Here is a 14808-nt window from a genome sequence, read left to right as displayed (position 1 = left end):
TCCAGTGTTAGGCCTTGGCTCTCCTCACTCATGACCAGCTCTTTTCAGCTCCTGTCCAGCCATAATCACGGCTGCCGCTGACTTCTGAGTGCATTCCCAAGGAGATCTTTTCCTTATAAGCTTCTCTATTGCTCTCTGTACCACAGTAATTAAAATGTGCAGCGTTACCTCTTTCTCTGCTATTAAAGTCCCTCTATCAGGCAATTCTAGATAAACAATCCTCTGACCATTTTTGCATTTAGCAATGCCTGCCAGCACACAGGTCAAGCTTATAGAAGAGGGACCATTTTGCATGGAGCTCAGCTGGAAGCACCCATGCCAGCAGCTGATGTGTGCAATCCTCAGGTGCACCTCACATGGGGTGTCAGGGAGGGATTCACCTCCATCAACCCACAATCCCTGGGGACGGCCCCTGCAGGAGATAGCCCCCCTGAAAAATACTCATCCACCTGCCTCTAGAAACATTGTCTTTGCTGTTACACTTTGCATATGAACTTACACTACACAGAGGCACATGCTACATTTTCTAGCTTTGTAATTCAAATATTCCAGCAAAATAAAGGAGCCAAAATTGCTCTTGAAGTCAAATAGATCTTGAGCAAAGCAGCTCACTTTTAAACCATCTGCAGAAAGTGCTAATCAAGATTAAGAAGCACCCTGATGTGGTAGAATATCCATTCGCACTCCTTTACCTTAATGCCAAGTTTGGCTGCTGGAAGATAACGTTTGCCAGGTGGGCTCCATCTTCTCCAGCTGGAGACAGAGGACATCTGTCTCCATCTCTTGAATGTGTGTATTATTAGAGGTATGCCTTGCCCTTAGAGGATGCTGAAATGCTTACAGCCAAACCTCTGGGAATGCTTCATGTCCAGACCTCACTGCCTCTTCTCCAGCATATCTAACAGCTACTAAACAGCACAGAGCATTGCCATCAGGAAGGACATTTTGCTCATCTCTCCTGTCACCAAACACCAGGCTCTGAAATGCCTGTGTCCTCAGCTTAGCAAGCCCACAGCCAGCTGCTGCCTAACCCAGTTTGTGTTCTCTCTGTTGCTGCTTCAGTAAGAATTAGGCACTTCTCCCCATGCCCGGACTCAGGTTAAACGCGATCTGCTCTCCGCATTGTGTTGCTGAGAAATGAATTCAGTCCCAATGAGAAGAGTATGGCTGCAGGACATTTGGCTGTTGCTGACATTCTCGCACCAGCACTTTGCAAACTGCACTCCCGCCGATTCTGAGAGGGCACTCAGCACCTTACAGCTGCCGATGCGCTGCTCTCCTGCACCCATCCATGCCAAGCAATGCAGAGATGAAACACACAGTTCTTACAAACAGGTTTATTTGCATTTTGACTGGAGCACAGATTCTAGATACAGATTTCTTCTGCACAACAGTACAATAGCCAGTGCAAAATATGCTTTTTTTTTTTAATTCATGTACAAAAAAACGAACAAACAAAAAGACAAAAAGTGTGGCAGTATTTACTCACAACTGGTACGCCTCAGCCTCCAATCTACCCACCTCCACTCGCCCTCGCCCATCACGCCAACTTCAGGGTCAGCATCGCCCATCTCGAATGGCTGCATTGTCAGTGAAGAGAGGTAACTCCCATAGCCCTTTGAAAGATAAACGCTCACCCCAAGCAAACTGGAAAAACAGCAGGCTACTTAAGGAAAAGTTAGGCACACCAGCTGCTTACCAACGCGTCCCCCCACAGGGAGCAGAAGAATTTTGAGGGAATGTCCAAAAAAGGAGGAAAAAAAAAGTACAAATCGGAAATGCACAAAAAACTAGGCACCAGCTTAACCCCTTTTTAAAAGAGAGACAAGGATGTTAGCATACACCTCCAGTCTGCCTTCTGCTATTCACCTACAGTAGCTATGATCAACACCAAACACACACTCCCCACTTTGAGTACCCTGTGCTGTCAAGCAGATTATAATCTTAAGAAAATATCTGTACTACTAGCATAAAGTAAAACCATTTAATAATTGGAGGAGAAAGACAAGCTACAGTCTGAATACAAGTATTTCTCTGAGAACAGTCAAAAACAAAAACAGAGACAAAAAAAACCTGTCCCAGTCATCCACCAGATGATTGCTAGAATTACAGCCAATGCTTAAGCAATACAACATCAAGCTAGGAAATTCACCATATGGCTGTTCAGCTTAGGGAGTAGCTCTGACTAATTTACAAAGCTTTGAGCCATCTATTTCTCTTTAACTTATTTTCAGAAGCTGCACTATAGAGCTGCAGTGCTAGTGCAAGAATATACTCATCTTCACCAAGGCCTGGAATTTATACTGCAGAAATTCATCAAATTTACATCACTCCAAGTGTACCATCTCCAAATCACCTAGAGCTGCTATTATGGACTTTTACATTTCTGCTCAAGGAATAACTGGGTTTCAAAGCTTGACCAACAAGAGTTCTTTACACTGAAATGCAATTAAACAAAGCAGAGTACCAATTAAAGCCAAAGGACACAAGTACTCAGCACATATATGTGTTGATACAGTACAGTATGTATGTGTATATATATATATGCATAAATATGTATATGTTACATTATAAGGAGAGTGCCATTCAGGACTTCTTAATTGCAAGAATCCTTTTACCACCTGCAATTCCTGAAAGTTCTGTCCATTAAATTTCACACCAAGACGATAAGAATTTCAGTGTTTTCCAGATTGGACTATTATTTAGGTTTTAGCCAATTAAACAAGCAGGGCGCTGAAAGAACAGGAGCATTAATTTTACAAACACCAGTCCTACCACCTCAGGCACATGGCACAAATTTCTATCACCAGATTATTTGTGCCCTTCCTCCTCTGCCCTGAAATGGCATACAACGGGCATTTCTAAGGGTTCTCAGACCATTGTCACAGTCGTACTAACTGATCTGTATCAATTTACTTAGTTTTCAGAGAAAATGTAACAATCAGTGAAATAATTCCAAAGAGCCAGTATGGATCTGGTAAGAACCCAGGCTTAGGCTTTGCAGCACTGCTTGGAGTCATACGGCTTTTAATCATGTAACAATTCTCCTGCCATTTCATCCCCAGAAAGACCACTTTTACTTGTAGGTTCTATGCATGATGACAGTTTGGGGTACCACACTACTTAAGTAAGGCTTAGTTAAGACTCCTAAAACCCAGAGCTGATAAAGGTCTGTCCTACAAATTTAACATGCAGAGATAAAAAAAGTCTAATTTAAATTACTTTGAACAGAAGGTTTCATTTGTTACTTAAAAAAAAAAATAGAAAGAAAGAAAGAAAGAAGAAAAAAGACACAAAATGTAACAGGCACTTAAGAGTAGTGTAAATGCAAGATACCTCTGGGACATTCACATGGCAGGGGGCAGGAGCTGCTTATCTCCCTTGCCTTTAGTCTGTCTAGAACTTAGACATCTAGCCCAGATTACTCATTTGTGCTTCCTTTATTCTTGAAGAATGAAAAGCTTCCTTCTGGAGGCTGTCAGATTTTCAAATAGGGTGAATGGGTTTCTCCAGGGATGCCAGACCCTGTGTAATCACAGGGACAGCCTAAGCAATCAGGTAATCACCTGCCACTTACACAGGTGAGACAAGCCACTCATCTGAAGTAAAGCCCTAACATCTGAAGGCTTCACCTGGTTTCTGTACAGACAAACTCACCATCTTCACTAGGCCAAGGGGCTGCTTTTGTGTTTTGCGAGGCAGAGAGGAAGGTTTGTCTGCAGCACAGTCTCACACTAACATTGCTCTGACCAATGCCACCACAAGCGCTCCTTCTCAGCCACAGTGGTTCACTGTCAGTTTGCCCACACACAACAACCTGTTGGTTACACAGCATCATGCAACAGGGGAAAAGGGGGCAATGCGTTTTTCGAGCAGCCAGAGACAAGCAGAAGTAACTTGTCATTCTTCCAGACACCCAGCTAGCTGTGTCTAGATGTTCATGGGTGTGTATGCTACTTGAGGATGAGCCTCCAAATTTCTGTTGGGACTACAGAGGTTCAACAAGGACTAGAACTACTCTGTCAAGTAGGCGTTAGCCTTACATACACATTACAGTTATACAGCTCAACAAACAAGCTAACATAGATAAAAACTGTAGAGCCTACCTCGTAGAACAATATTTATAATCTACATGATTGTGTACTCTGGTATACCTTCTTACAGCATAGAAAGGAGAGCAAGATATAATGTCAGATTCATCCCTATATCAATATAAAATTACTTGATTTGAAAAATCTAAATATAACAAAGCCCTAACAGAGTTATTTTTGTTGAAAATTAATCAAGCATTACAGAAATAGCATTAGGACTTCTGCATGTACTTCCTTATGGGCAAGATTTGTTTCTAAAATAACCAAGAACGAGTTATACTTCGTAAAAATAAGCAAACAGTTCTTAGTCCCTAACCATGACAGCAAAGCTGCCTCTATCCTTCCTTTGCACTGCTGTGTTTCACTATTGCTGTCCCCCTGAATTGCAGGGCTATCACGTGTAAGTGGATCAGGTACTGACTATATCTGGCAACTCCAATTTAAATCCCTCTGGTCAGGCCAGATCCACCTCTCTCAGTTGTATGCCAACAGCAGCAATGCCAGATACACAGTATCGGGCCAATATTACAAAATGGCATGAAAAAGTGTAGCCAATGTACATCTTCCACAGCATTTTCCGCAAGAGAAACCAGACAGCAGCTCCTGGCACACAGTGGCATGTAGGTCCCACCTATTCACAAACAAAGCTGGACTCTTCCCCATTTCGGAAGTTAACTGGAACTGCGGGGCCACAACTGGGGCCGGGGGACGCCCCATTGCCCCCTGACAAGCAGGGGCAGAGCCAGGGGGTGACACAGCTGCCTCTCAGGCAGAATAAACCTCTACGACATCGCTCAGCCTAGGCCAATAACCTTAACTTCTGCCATTTATGTACTTAATTTTTCTCAGAGTGCAGCGACACAAAAGGGACACAAGGGAAACATGGATGTAGCTCGGCAGTGCCTACAGTGCTTGGTGGCAAGTAGCTGCAGGAGGAAGGGAAGCCTGCCCTCCCATCTTCTGGGGAGTTTTGAGCTGAGAGGGTGGTTACAGGGAAGGAGTCCACTTTCCACCATGACCTGCCTTGGGACTTACAAAGTTCCTGAGTGCCACAAAGGGCAGCAAGAACAGCTCAGTCTGGGTGTGAAAACAGAATGGTTCAGCTGGAAAGGACCTTCAACGATCATCAGGTCCAAGTTCCTGACCACTTCAGGGCTAACCAAAAGTTAAAACATATTAGTGAAGGCATTGTCCAAAAGTCTCTTGAACACTGACAGGCATGAGGCATCAACTACATCTATAGGAAGCCTGGTTCCAGTGTTTGACCAGAAATAAAGGTTTTGGTCAGTCACAGGCTCCCCTTCAGTGGCACTTTCACTTCAAGGCAGGGTCAAGTTTCATGTGGCCTCATCTTCCTCAGAAAGATGGCATTTCCCATCTTCCAAAAAGGCATTTCTTCCCCCAAAGCTACCCCCAGCCTCTCTGTTTGGCACCACCTCACTCCAAGAGACTACTCACAACTTTTCTCACCTACACAACCTGATCCTCAACCAAGCAGCCTCAAGCTCTTTCACTTCACAGGGTGGAACTGCCATGTCCCAAAGCATGAAAGTCTCTTTTGGATAAATGCTACGATTCACAGAGCATCCAGGACAGCCAGTTGTGCAAGATCATGCCTAAGTATGCAATGTTAGTCAATTAGATGAGTTGGCTGAAGGTTTTCCCATTGTAACACAGTTTTTCTATTCTAGTATTATTTTTGGTTTAAAAAAAAATTGTGGGGATGGGTGTTTTTTGGTTTTTTTTTGGTAGTGGGGGGTTTGCACAAAAGTTCATGCTTTTAGTGAAAAAAAATGCTTTTCTCAGTACTTTGCTCTTTATTTCTGCTGGGAAAACTTGAAACACATCGTTTTTGTCAGAAAAATTATCAGTCCACGTCTGTCCGAATTCCTCCGGTGTCAGCTGGGAGCTCTAATTCACGGTCTGCACATCCCCCTTTCCCAGAAGGCTGGGCTCCTGGGCAGCCCTCCAGCCTTCATGACGCACTCCCCCTTTGACTAACCCATGGTAAGTGCACCATGGGATCTGACATCCAGCCAAGGAGCTCGGCCCCAGGGGAGACATGGCGCACAAGGCACTTTAATGGTAATTTCTGAGGTCTGCGACAGTAGCTAAAACTGATGCTGCTTTAAGGGTCAAATGGATTTAATTAAACGTTTCCATTCCAAAACGCTAGAACGTTTTATTCAGCGTTTTCCAACTGACAATTTCTCTTTTTTTTTTTTTCCAAAAAATTTCCATTCCAGGAAAATGTTGGTATTTCAGTTTTCTGTCTCAATTCAGGGAGAAATGAAATGTTCAAGCAGAAGAATTTGATGTTAGATAGCCATTCAGTTTGGGAGACAGCCTTATTAATTAGCTGCCAAAATCATCCATCCATGCAAGAAGGGTGTGATCCAGTTTGCCTTTGACATCACTGAAAACCACTTTTTCAGCTTCATGGAGCCTGGATGGCATCCCAAGAGACCTGGGGAGGGGTGTGGGGGTTAACTGTAGTTGAGGATATTTGAAACAGGAGTCCAGAGTGAAACAGCAAGAACATAAGAAGCAGCAACTAAGATGATCCATTACCTGGGCTCAATCTAAACTCAGTTTTACTTACTTTAATGATTTCCTCCTCCTGTTACTCACCAAGATCACAAAACGTAATTCCCAGTTACAGTAAAGACAGCAGTTAATTAACACTTTGTAGAGTAGAATAAATCTGCGATATGAATTTGTCATGAGCTCTATGGCCTTCAATGTTCAAAACATTTCCTCCGAAAACCCTTTTATACTCCATGCAAGGAGACTACTCTAAAGCTAAAGATATAATACAGTACTGAACAGCTTGCTTTAGGTTGTCTGTCCTCCCTTGAACCCTGCAAAAATTGTTCTGTTGGATAAGCATTAAAGAAGCTCTGTCGGGTCAGACTAAGGTCTTGGGACTTCAAGCACATCTACAAATGGGAAGCAGCTAATTGCAGGCTTCCAGGGTTGACACTATGGATGGGGACTGGGCACCAAATCCATCGTCTGCGTTGCTCAATCTGCTCCTGGATTTAGCCCCAAGCCCTCCACCTCAAAGAGTAAAAGAGGAGCCACAGGGAGCCTATGTCCATCAGCAACAGGGTGTGTGTTGAAAGCAAGAAACACTCAGAACTGTAAATAAAACAATTCACCCAACCATGAGGGGTCTAGAGAATTGGTTTTTGTTTATCTTTCATTTCCCTTTAGTACAAGGCAGATGTTTCTAAGCAGTAAGCAGAAACCTCAACAATTTTTAAGACTGGAGAGGAAGAGAGGAAGGGAGGAAGGAAGAAACATGTACAAGCTTTGAGGGTGTTCTTAACTCCAGCTTCAAAGAAAAAAATGTGTATCTGTAAAAGCAAGTTTTTCTTTAAGCTGTTTGGTAATTCTTAGTTCATAGGAGCATTTTATCCAGAAGGTTCTTCATGTTTCCAGTCAAGATTGTAGCAATCTCAGTGAGGCACTAAATTTTAGGCTGTTAAAGTCTTTCTGTGCAGCACGGTCATTTTAAAATGATGTGGTAGCCATCATTGCTTTCAGCTGTAATAAAGAAACGCAAAGCATTTTTTCATTGCTTTTAGAAAACAACACAAACAAATCCAGGTTTTCTTAGGTAGTTTTCACTAGTTTGCACTCTTGTTCCACAACCCATTCATGACAATCAATGTTGAACATCTAGGTCAAAACATTTATAAAAAAATACAACATTGTAATCTTTTATCATTTTACTAGAAGGCCTTCTGCTCATTTATGGCAGTGGTATTTGAGTAATCATGTAAGTTTTATAACAGTGTAACAGAAAAAAACATAGATCAATCAGTAATTTGATGCAACTTCTTGACTTACATCAAATTGGATTAGTTTCCTCTTCAGGATACCAGCACTGAGTTTGTGATAAAGTTTATTCCCGTTGAAAGGAGAAAAATATCTTTAGAAACATGTAATAGGAGCAGCAATACTTACCTTTTAATGTGCTGATAACAAAACAAGATTCATCTTGGAAGTTCTGAACCATCTGAAGGGTAGAAGAAAAAAAGCCAACACAAAATGTTTTTAGCAACTTAATTTAAGATTCTTTCAGTGTCAGTATTGCCTTTAAAGAAAAGTTATCAAATTCTGGTGTCTAGTCCTACATACTTCTCAGTAACCCTGCCCACAGATCATTAAAAGTACATGAATGATTAATCAGGGTCCTTACAGCTACTAATGTGCTTAAGAGAAACTTATACTGAAGTGCTTGCCTGGAACTGATCTGGCTTGTTCAGCATTTTACCCACCCTCTTTGCAACTCTTGATCCTGCAAGTTCTTACAACACTCTAGCTACTTTATTACAGATTATGCTCTTAGTTGACTTGAATGGCACAACTCCGTTTTAGGCTGGATAAACATAGACCCTCTCCTAAATTCTAGCAGTAGTAATACATGCACACATACACATATTATACACACACATTGAGCAGAACCATGAAGCTCAGCTACGTTTACATTAGCATCTGGGATAATACCTAGAGGTGGTCAGCCCTGATGAATGAACACTTTGCTGAATAAAGGAATGTTCTTAACATAATGTCATTTCAGAAGTGTCCACCTGGTTATTTTGACCAGACAGTACTAGAGATGCTGTGCTTGCAGGAATCATTTACCCATTTGTACTGTGTTGAAGCACAGGCATCTTAATGAAACTGCTAAGAGAGACAAGGCAGATCATGGTAAGATTAGTATCTAAAGCTATCTGAGTTATTCGTGAGAAACTAGCTATTCAGAACCTTTGCAGGTTCTACTGAGGCCCCTATCTAAAAGACTCATCTCACTTCAGATCCAAGCTGAACCACTCACTTAAGCTTGGTCCACAGTTAATGTTTCATCCCATCCTAGAGCAGCTGTGTGGAAGAGAAGAGGTGAATTACATTCTGGAGCTGTCTCCTACAGCTGCAGCAGACAGTGGACACCTAACTTCAGAGGGAAGGTGACCAGAACCTATGATCAGCCCAGAAAATCCAGCTTTAAGCAAAACAGTTCTCCTAGCTACTGAATGTCATTCAGTACATGCAGTAGAGCTCTTCCAGCTCTAAGTTCTCACATCAAACACCCTTTTTACCTTATCTCCCTATACTCTTTTGGGTCTAACAGCCACCCCCTGCTCCCGCAAATCAAACTTCACTGGCCAGTCCGTGTGTCTGTGTCTAATGATGCATGAAGTACATTCATACAGTGCCTCACTCTTGCCACTATGCTACTAAAACAAGAAAAAAAAACACACAAAAATAAAGCAATAGACATTGTTAATAATTGACTTAAGTAAATAGTTAAAGCCTTATACCCAAGCTGGTTAAGGTAATTCCCCTACCAAGAGTTGCCTCCAAGCACTTTACATCCATAAAGCATTAAGGTTTCAGATTTAATCAGGCTGAAATAGCAAGGAGACTTTAGGAATAAGTATTACAGACTTCAATTTAGGCCCCAGTTGAGACCTATGCTCTGCTTCATTTGTTTTAACAATGTTTCTTATATAGGAAGCTCCCTAAGTGATTCTGGTGCATGAATGAGTAAGTCACTTAGTAGGGGAAAAAAGAGGAAGGGCAACTCACTATTAACCTACAAGTTAATGGAATGGACTAAATTAAGCCAACATATAATGGGACACAAACAGCTAGCAGAGGTCCGTGAATCATAGTATGCATTTACACAGCGCTAACTCTGACCCAGTAGTCAGTCAGTCATTACGTGGCTGTAATCATTGGCTGAGATGTACGAATAATTGCCTTAAAGATTTTCAAACTTGCCTTCTTCAGAAAGCTTTCCTATTCATTTTAAAAGAAACTCAGTTCGGATCTTCATTTCTGAATTTGTTTAAGCAGCCAAAATGAAAAGGAAACAATCAATTTTTTTTTAATCTCTTCTATAAAGCAAAATCTTAAAATCACACCAAAATCAACGTTATGCAAGAATGATATGCTTTAAGTTATTTGTTTTAAGTTTTTGGGATTAGTGATCTTGCAACGTTTTCTTGAAAATTCATTCCATACTTTAAAAGGTCATTCTAACTTCAAGAATACAGACAACTGTTTTAGCTCTGATAGTTTGCTTTAATCCCTTACCTCATTGCTCACTAATACATGGATCCCTGTGGGTCCCTGCCGATAGATTCGATTTATCTGCTGTGGAGAAATGCTGTACAAGTTTGCAATCTTCTCAATTAATTCCAAGGTGGTCAATTCTTCCAAGAAAATTGCATGATATACTGCAACAAGTTAAAAGTAATTACAGTGTAATTATAGGATAGTAATGACAGATAACACCAAGATGCTCAATATCAACAACCGTATGGGGTTAACATCAAGGTTCAAATCTTGACAGTAGATAAGCATGCTTAGTATCTTCAAAGCAGCCCCCAAATATGCAACTTGATGATCTGTGGAAAAATAACTAACATTTGGCTACAGCAGGCAAATGGAACCCATGTCAATCTTGCCCAGAGGAAATCATAAGGACTAACGATAACATGTATAATAGGGTAAAAAAAAAAAATAATCTCTTACAAGGATGTCATTATTCTTGGATGATATACTTTAATACTTTTAAATTTTGACATTTTAAAGTAGCTCTGATTAAGCAGTAAAGCACATAATAAGATGTTGCACAAAAGTAGTATTTTATTAGATGTTATCCCATTGACACCATAGGCACAAACTAAAGACTTCAGTGAATCAGATTACTGTAGATAACAATATTTTTTAAATCTGATCCAAATGGTAGAAACAGCCAGGTAGAAAAACTGTGTCTAGATAATACTATGTGCTAGAACTAAGTAGGATCTCCATTCTTATGTGATCCTACTTCTGGAGCGTGTTATGAGAGACAGTTCAGAGCAGTGAGTCCTCAAAAGCTTTGAAATTCCAAGAACTAGAACCCCACTTTAAGACATACCGGCCTTCCATTTCTTAGGACACTTTCAAACAAGCCATATCTACAAGCAAATTGTGGATGGGATGGTAGTTTTTAATGCTACAGTAATTGTTAAGAACAGAACAGAGCCTTTGTTATGTCATTGTTTAGATAGCTTGTGAATGTAGCCCTGTAACTAAGCTAACTAACCTAACAGTGTCAAAACCGGAATAAGTATGACCTCTTTAAACACACAATACCAAGCTGTACCATGCAGAAGCTCAGGCAGAAAGCGTATTTTCAGACAAGTGCTTAACAAAATCCATACATAAAAACTTACCACAAAGACTGCCATCTCCATTCTCTCGTTTTTGGTGGAGGTGGGACCTGTTATGCTCTGGCTCTTGACAGACATAAATTGTCATCTTGGGCCTTACATTTCTACAGATTATTAAAAGACAGCAGTGAGTTATTTAGATCTAAAATTGTTCCAGTCAGCCACCAAACAATGAAAGATGGAATCATTCAGGCTGTGCATAAATAACCAACTAATTCGTGATAATGGTGACTAAATGACTTAGGGAGGTCTACTAAGAGCGCCCTGAGAGGTGGTGGTAGACTGCAGAACACCTTAATCTCTTCAGGGCCAGATAAGAATAAACAGTATCCAACATTTGCAATGCAGTTCATCATACCCTCCTTTTCTGATTTAAATTCTAAGCAGCTGGAGAATTTACAAAGTTATCGCCATCTAAATTAAGTTTTACAATCATCTGAGGCTCTGGGGTTGTTTTGTTTGTTACCTGTGATGGAGATACAAGATGAGGTACTGTAGGCAATGTCACATATGAGGTACATGGAAACTATCATCTGGTAGTAAATAAATCACTGGAAATCCACATTATGCTGCTTCATTTTTAACTCAGGTGAGTTTGGCAGCACTTGGATTTGAATACCATTGTGATCTCCAGCCTTTAAGATAACCCTCTGAAGTGTTAAAAGGAAGTCTAAATGCTACAACTCTAGGATTAAATTCTAGTTAACACTGAAAGTATCAAGGGATGCTGCCATAACAAGAAAAATAGGAAGGAAGAAGTACAAACCTTCCTTTGATTGCATTAAAGAGCCGAATTCCATCAGCAGGCCCACAGATTTGAACAAAATCTTCTTTGGACATCTTCAGTAAGTCAGCACCTACATATTTCAGATTTTTTTTTCAGAAGTTAAGCAAATCTTAGCTTCCAAATTTTGTGTATGGTCAGCAGGATAGGGGAGGGGGAGAGAATCCACAAAGCTAAATCAGACAGACTTGCCTGGAGAGGTTGCAAATTGAGAGAGGTGACACTGCAAATGAATCATTGTAAAATAGCGCGCTAGAAGAGCAGTGGTCCATAGGAAGATATTCTAGACAATACAGAAACAAGCTAGCTACTTAACACTCTCCACTGCTAAATGTCCCAATTTTCTTTTGCTGCCATGTTCACCAGGTTATTTAAGCATGATGCAAGCAAGTCAGAGAAAGGCTCCTCAAGGTTTCAACATCTTAAATACTTCTCTCTTCCACCATCTTAATGCTGTGTATGACTACTAATAGGAGGGTACAATAAAGTTGGAGCCAGGCTCTTCTCGAATGTGCACAGTAACAGGGCAGGAGACAGCAGACAGAAGTTGAAAGATGGGAAATACTGATTAGGTAAAAGGAAATAACTTTTCATTGTGAGCATAGTCAAGTATTTGAAGAGGTTACCCAGAGAGATCACGGACTACCTCCAAGGTTGGAGATACTCAGAACACAACTGCAGAAGGCCCTAAGCAACCTGATCTAATTGGACTTGTTTTGAGCTAATGAACTCAAGAAGTCCCTTCCAACTTCACTTATTTTCTTTATTTCTACAATTCATGTTTTGGTAAATGCTAACTAACCTAAGAACAAAGTAACAACCACACCAGATCCGACTAGTGATCCCATCAACAGTGGCCAGCAGCAGATGCTATTGATAGGAAGCATGAGCTGCACTTACAAATGAGAATAAAGACAAAATAATTGGACCATTCAAACTCACCCGAAAAACTTGAGAAGAGTCTACAGAATGGAGAGAACCTATTACGATGAAGCCACTGCTGGGCATCTTGAATAGAAGCAGAAGGAAGGAGATGCTACATTGCAAAAAGAATAAGAAGGTCTTGAAATGAACTGTTCACCAGTGTCCTAAAAAAGAAAAGCACCACATTAACATGATCTCAAATACTTACATCATTGCTGGGAGGCAGGAGCTCCACTTGGTGGGTTGGAGAACTGTTGCTAAAAAAAATTATATAAAGTTGGAAGAGAAAAAAACATTATTTTAAATTTTGTATTCAGTGCCCATACTCCTCCCCCTTCTCTATTTGACTCAACTGTCACAAGTTACATATTGACTTGATTTTTCTCTCCATCAGATTTTTAAAAAGATTTCCAAAATCTGGGCTAGTACAAAAACCAAACAAACAAAAACTCCACAACTCTGCTTTTGTTGCTCAGTTGAGTTTCTGCTCAACACTGAGGAAAAACTCCGTTTACTGACCTCATTCAAGATTTTCCATACAGCTGACTTACTAATGTGACCCCATCTAACCAAGCAAGTTGTGACCTACAAGTGTGGCTAAACTCAACCATTCTGAGCCAAAAATCCCCTAACTAAATCCATTGCCTAATAGTGATTCTTCACAAAAACAGAATAATAAGGGACCTTCTAAATCAGCTCTGGTATTATTTTAAGCATACTAAACTGTAGTTCATTACACAAAATTTCTAATAGACCCTCCCTAAACACTGACAGGACTTATCTTAGGTATTTCAGGACCACTACATTTATTTCTTTATGATGGCAATATTAATGAATTAAATATGCCTCCTGTTTATCTTTCATTCTTGAATGCCTTCTTAGAAACCTGTTTTGCTCCAGACAGCTTCTTTAAATCCCATTCAACTGGGAATTCAGCATACTGTCCCAAGCCATCTTAAGTCAGAAAAGAAGGGAGAAATACCAACTCAGAGGCTTTCAAAATTCAGAATCTCTTCAAACGCTCTTGTTGGAAGATACTAAGAATTGCTGGAACGGGGCATAGTATGTTGCCTGACCCCCACAGAAAAGTAAGAGAACAAATTTATGGCCTGAATTGTCTAGGTGGTTCTCTGACGCTCATCTCCCAGCCACCACATAATCAGTGGACATTCAGACCTCTGCACTACAAGGAATTCCTGCCTGTAAGGTCTTAAAACCTTTGTGGAAAATATCTTGCCCCTTCCAGGAAGGGTACTGAGAGGCTAACTGGTCCTTGACCTCTTCCAGGATATGAAATGCATAGATACACAAAACACATACACACAAGGGCTACCGAATCAACAGGAAAAACAGAGCATTTTATTTGTTACATACCCATCTCCAAGGTTGAAGCTGTTGGGAGAACTGTTGTAGCTTGGAGATGGAGCATTGTTCATTTGATAAGGCACATCTGGCCAGGGAGAGCACTGTTGGAAGAAAGGCAGCGGGGATACTTTCATGAGGTTGGAAATAAAGGATTCGATTCTCCTCTCATACCACATTCATGCTGTTGCCACGCCACTAACTCCAGCTCATCACTCCTGCTGGGAGGAGGAGACGGGCCATGGATCCTACGCTGCACTCCAAGCAGGCTGTCAGGGGGCCAGATTGATTCCAGTTGTGCATTCCACATTTCTCCCATTTCACAAAGCCTGTCCCCAAATAACACTGGGCCAAAGTGTGCACAGCTGTAAGTCAGAGCAACGCCAGTAAGTCAACTCAGACTGAAGGCAGCAAT

At 41.0% G+C, this 14808-nt stretch overlaps 1 protein-coding gene across 1 annotated transcript in view; it reads right to left on the bottom strand.

Moving 5' to 3' along the window:
- Positions 1–1322: 1322 nt before the first annotated feature.
- The window catches only part of TFCP2L1 (transcription factor CP2 like 1), a 37824-nt gene continuing 24338 nt past the window's right edge, over positions 1323–14808 (bottom strand). Inside the window, exons 8-15 of the mRNA XM_080599580.1 lie at positions 14406–14497; positions 13240–13288; positions 13050–13143; positions 12090–12180; positions 11327–11427; positions 10200–10342; positions 8064–8115; positions 1323–7640 (exon numbers count right to left, since the gene is read on the bottom strand). Of these exons, the coding sequence (XP_080455706.1) occupies positions 7603–7640; positions 8064–8115; positions 10200–10342; positions 11327–11427; positions 12090–12180; positions 13050–13143; positions 13240–13288; positions 14406–14497 (660 nt within the window). The 3' untranslated portion in view covers positions 1323–7602. The remainder of the gene's footprint in view (positions 7641–8063; positions 8116–10199; positions 10343–11326; positions 11428–12089; positions 12181–13049; positions 13144–13239; positions 13289–14405; positions 14498–14808) is intronic.

Source organism: Anser brachyrhynchus, assembly GCF_964034855.1.
Source record: "Anser brachyrhynchus genome assembly, chromosome: 7".
Lineage (NCBI taxonomy): Eukaryota > Metazoa > Chordata > Aves > Anseriformes > Anatidae > Anser > Anser brachyrhynchus.
The sequence above is the reverse complement of the archived record's forward strand: the minus strand, read 5'-3'. Positions and strand labels throughout refer to the sequence as shown.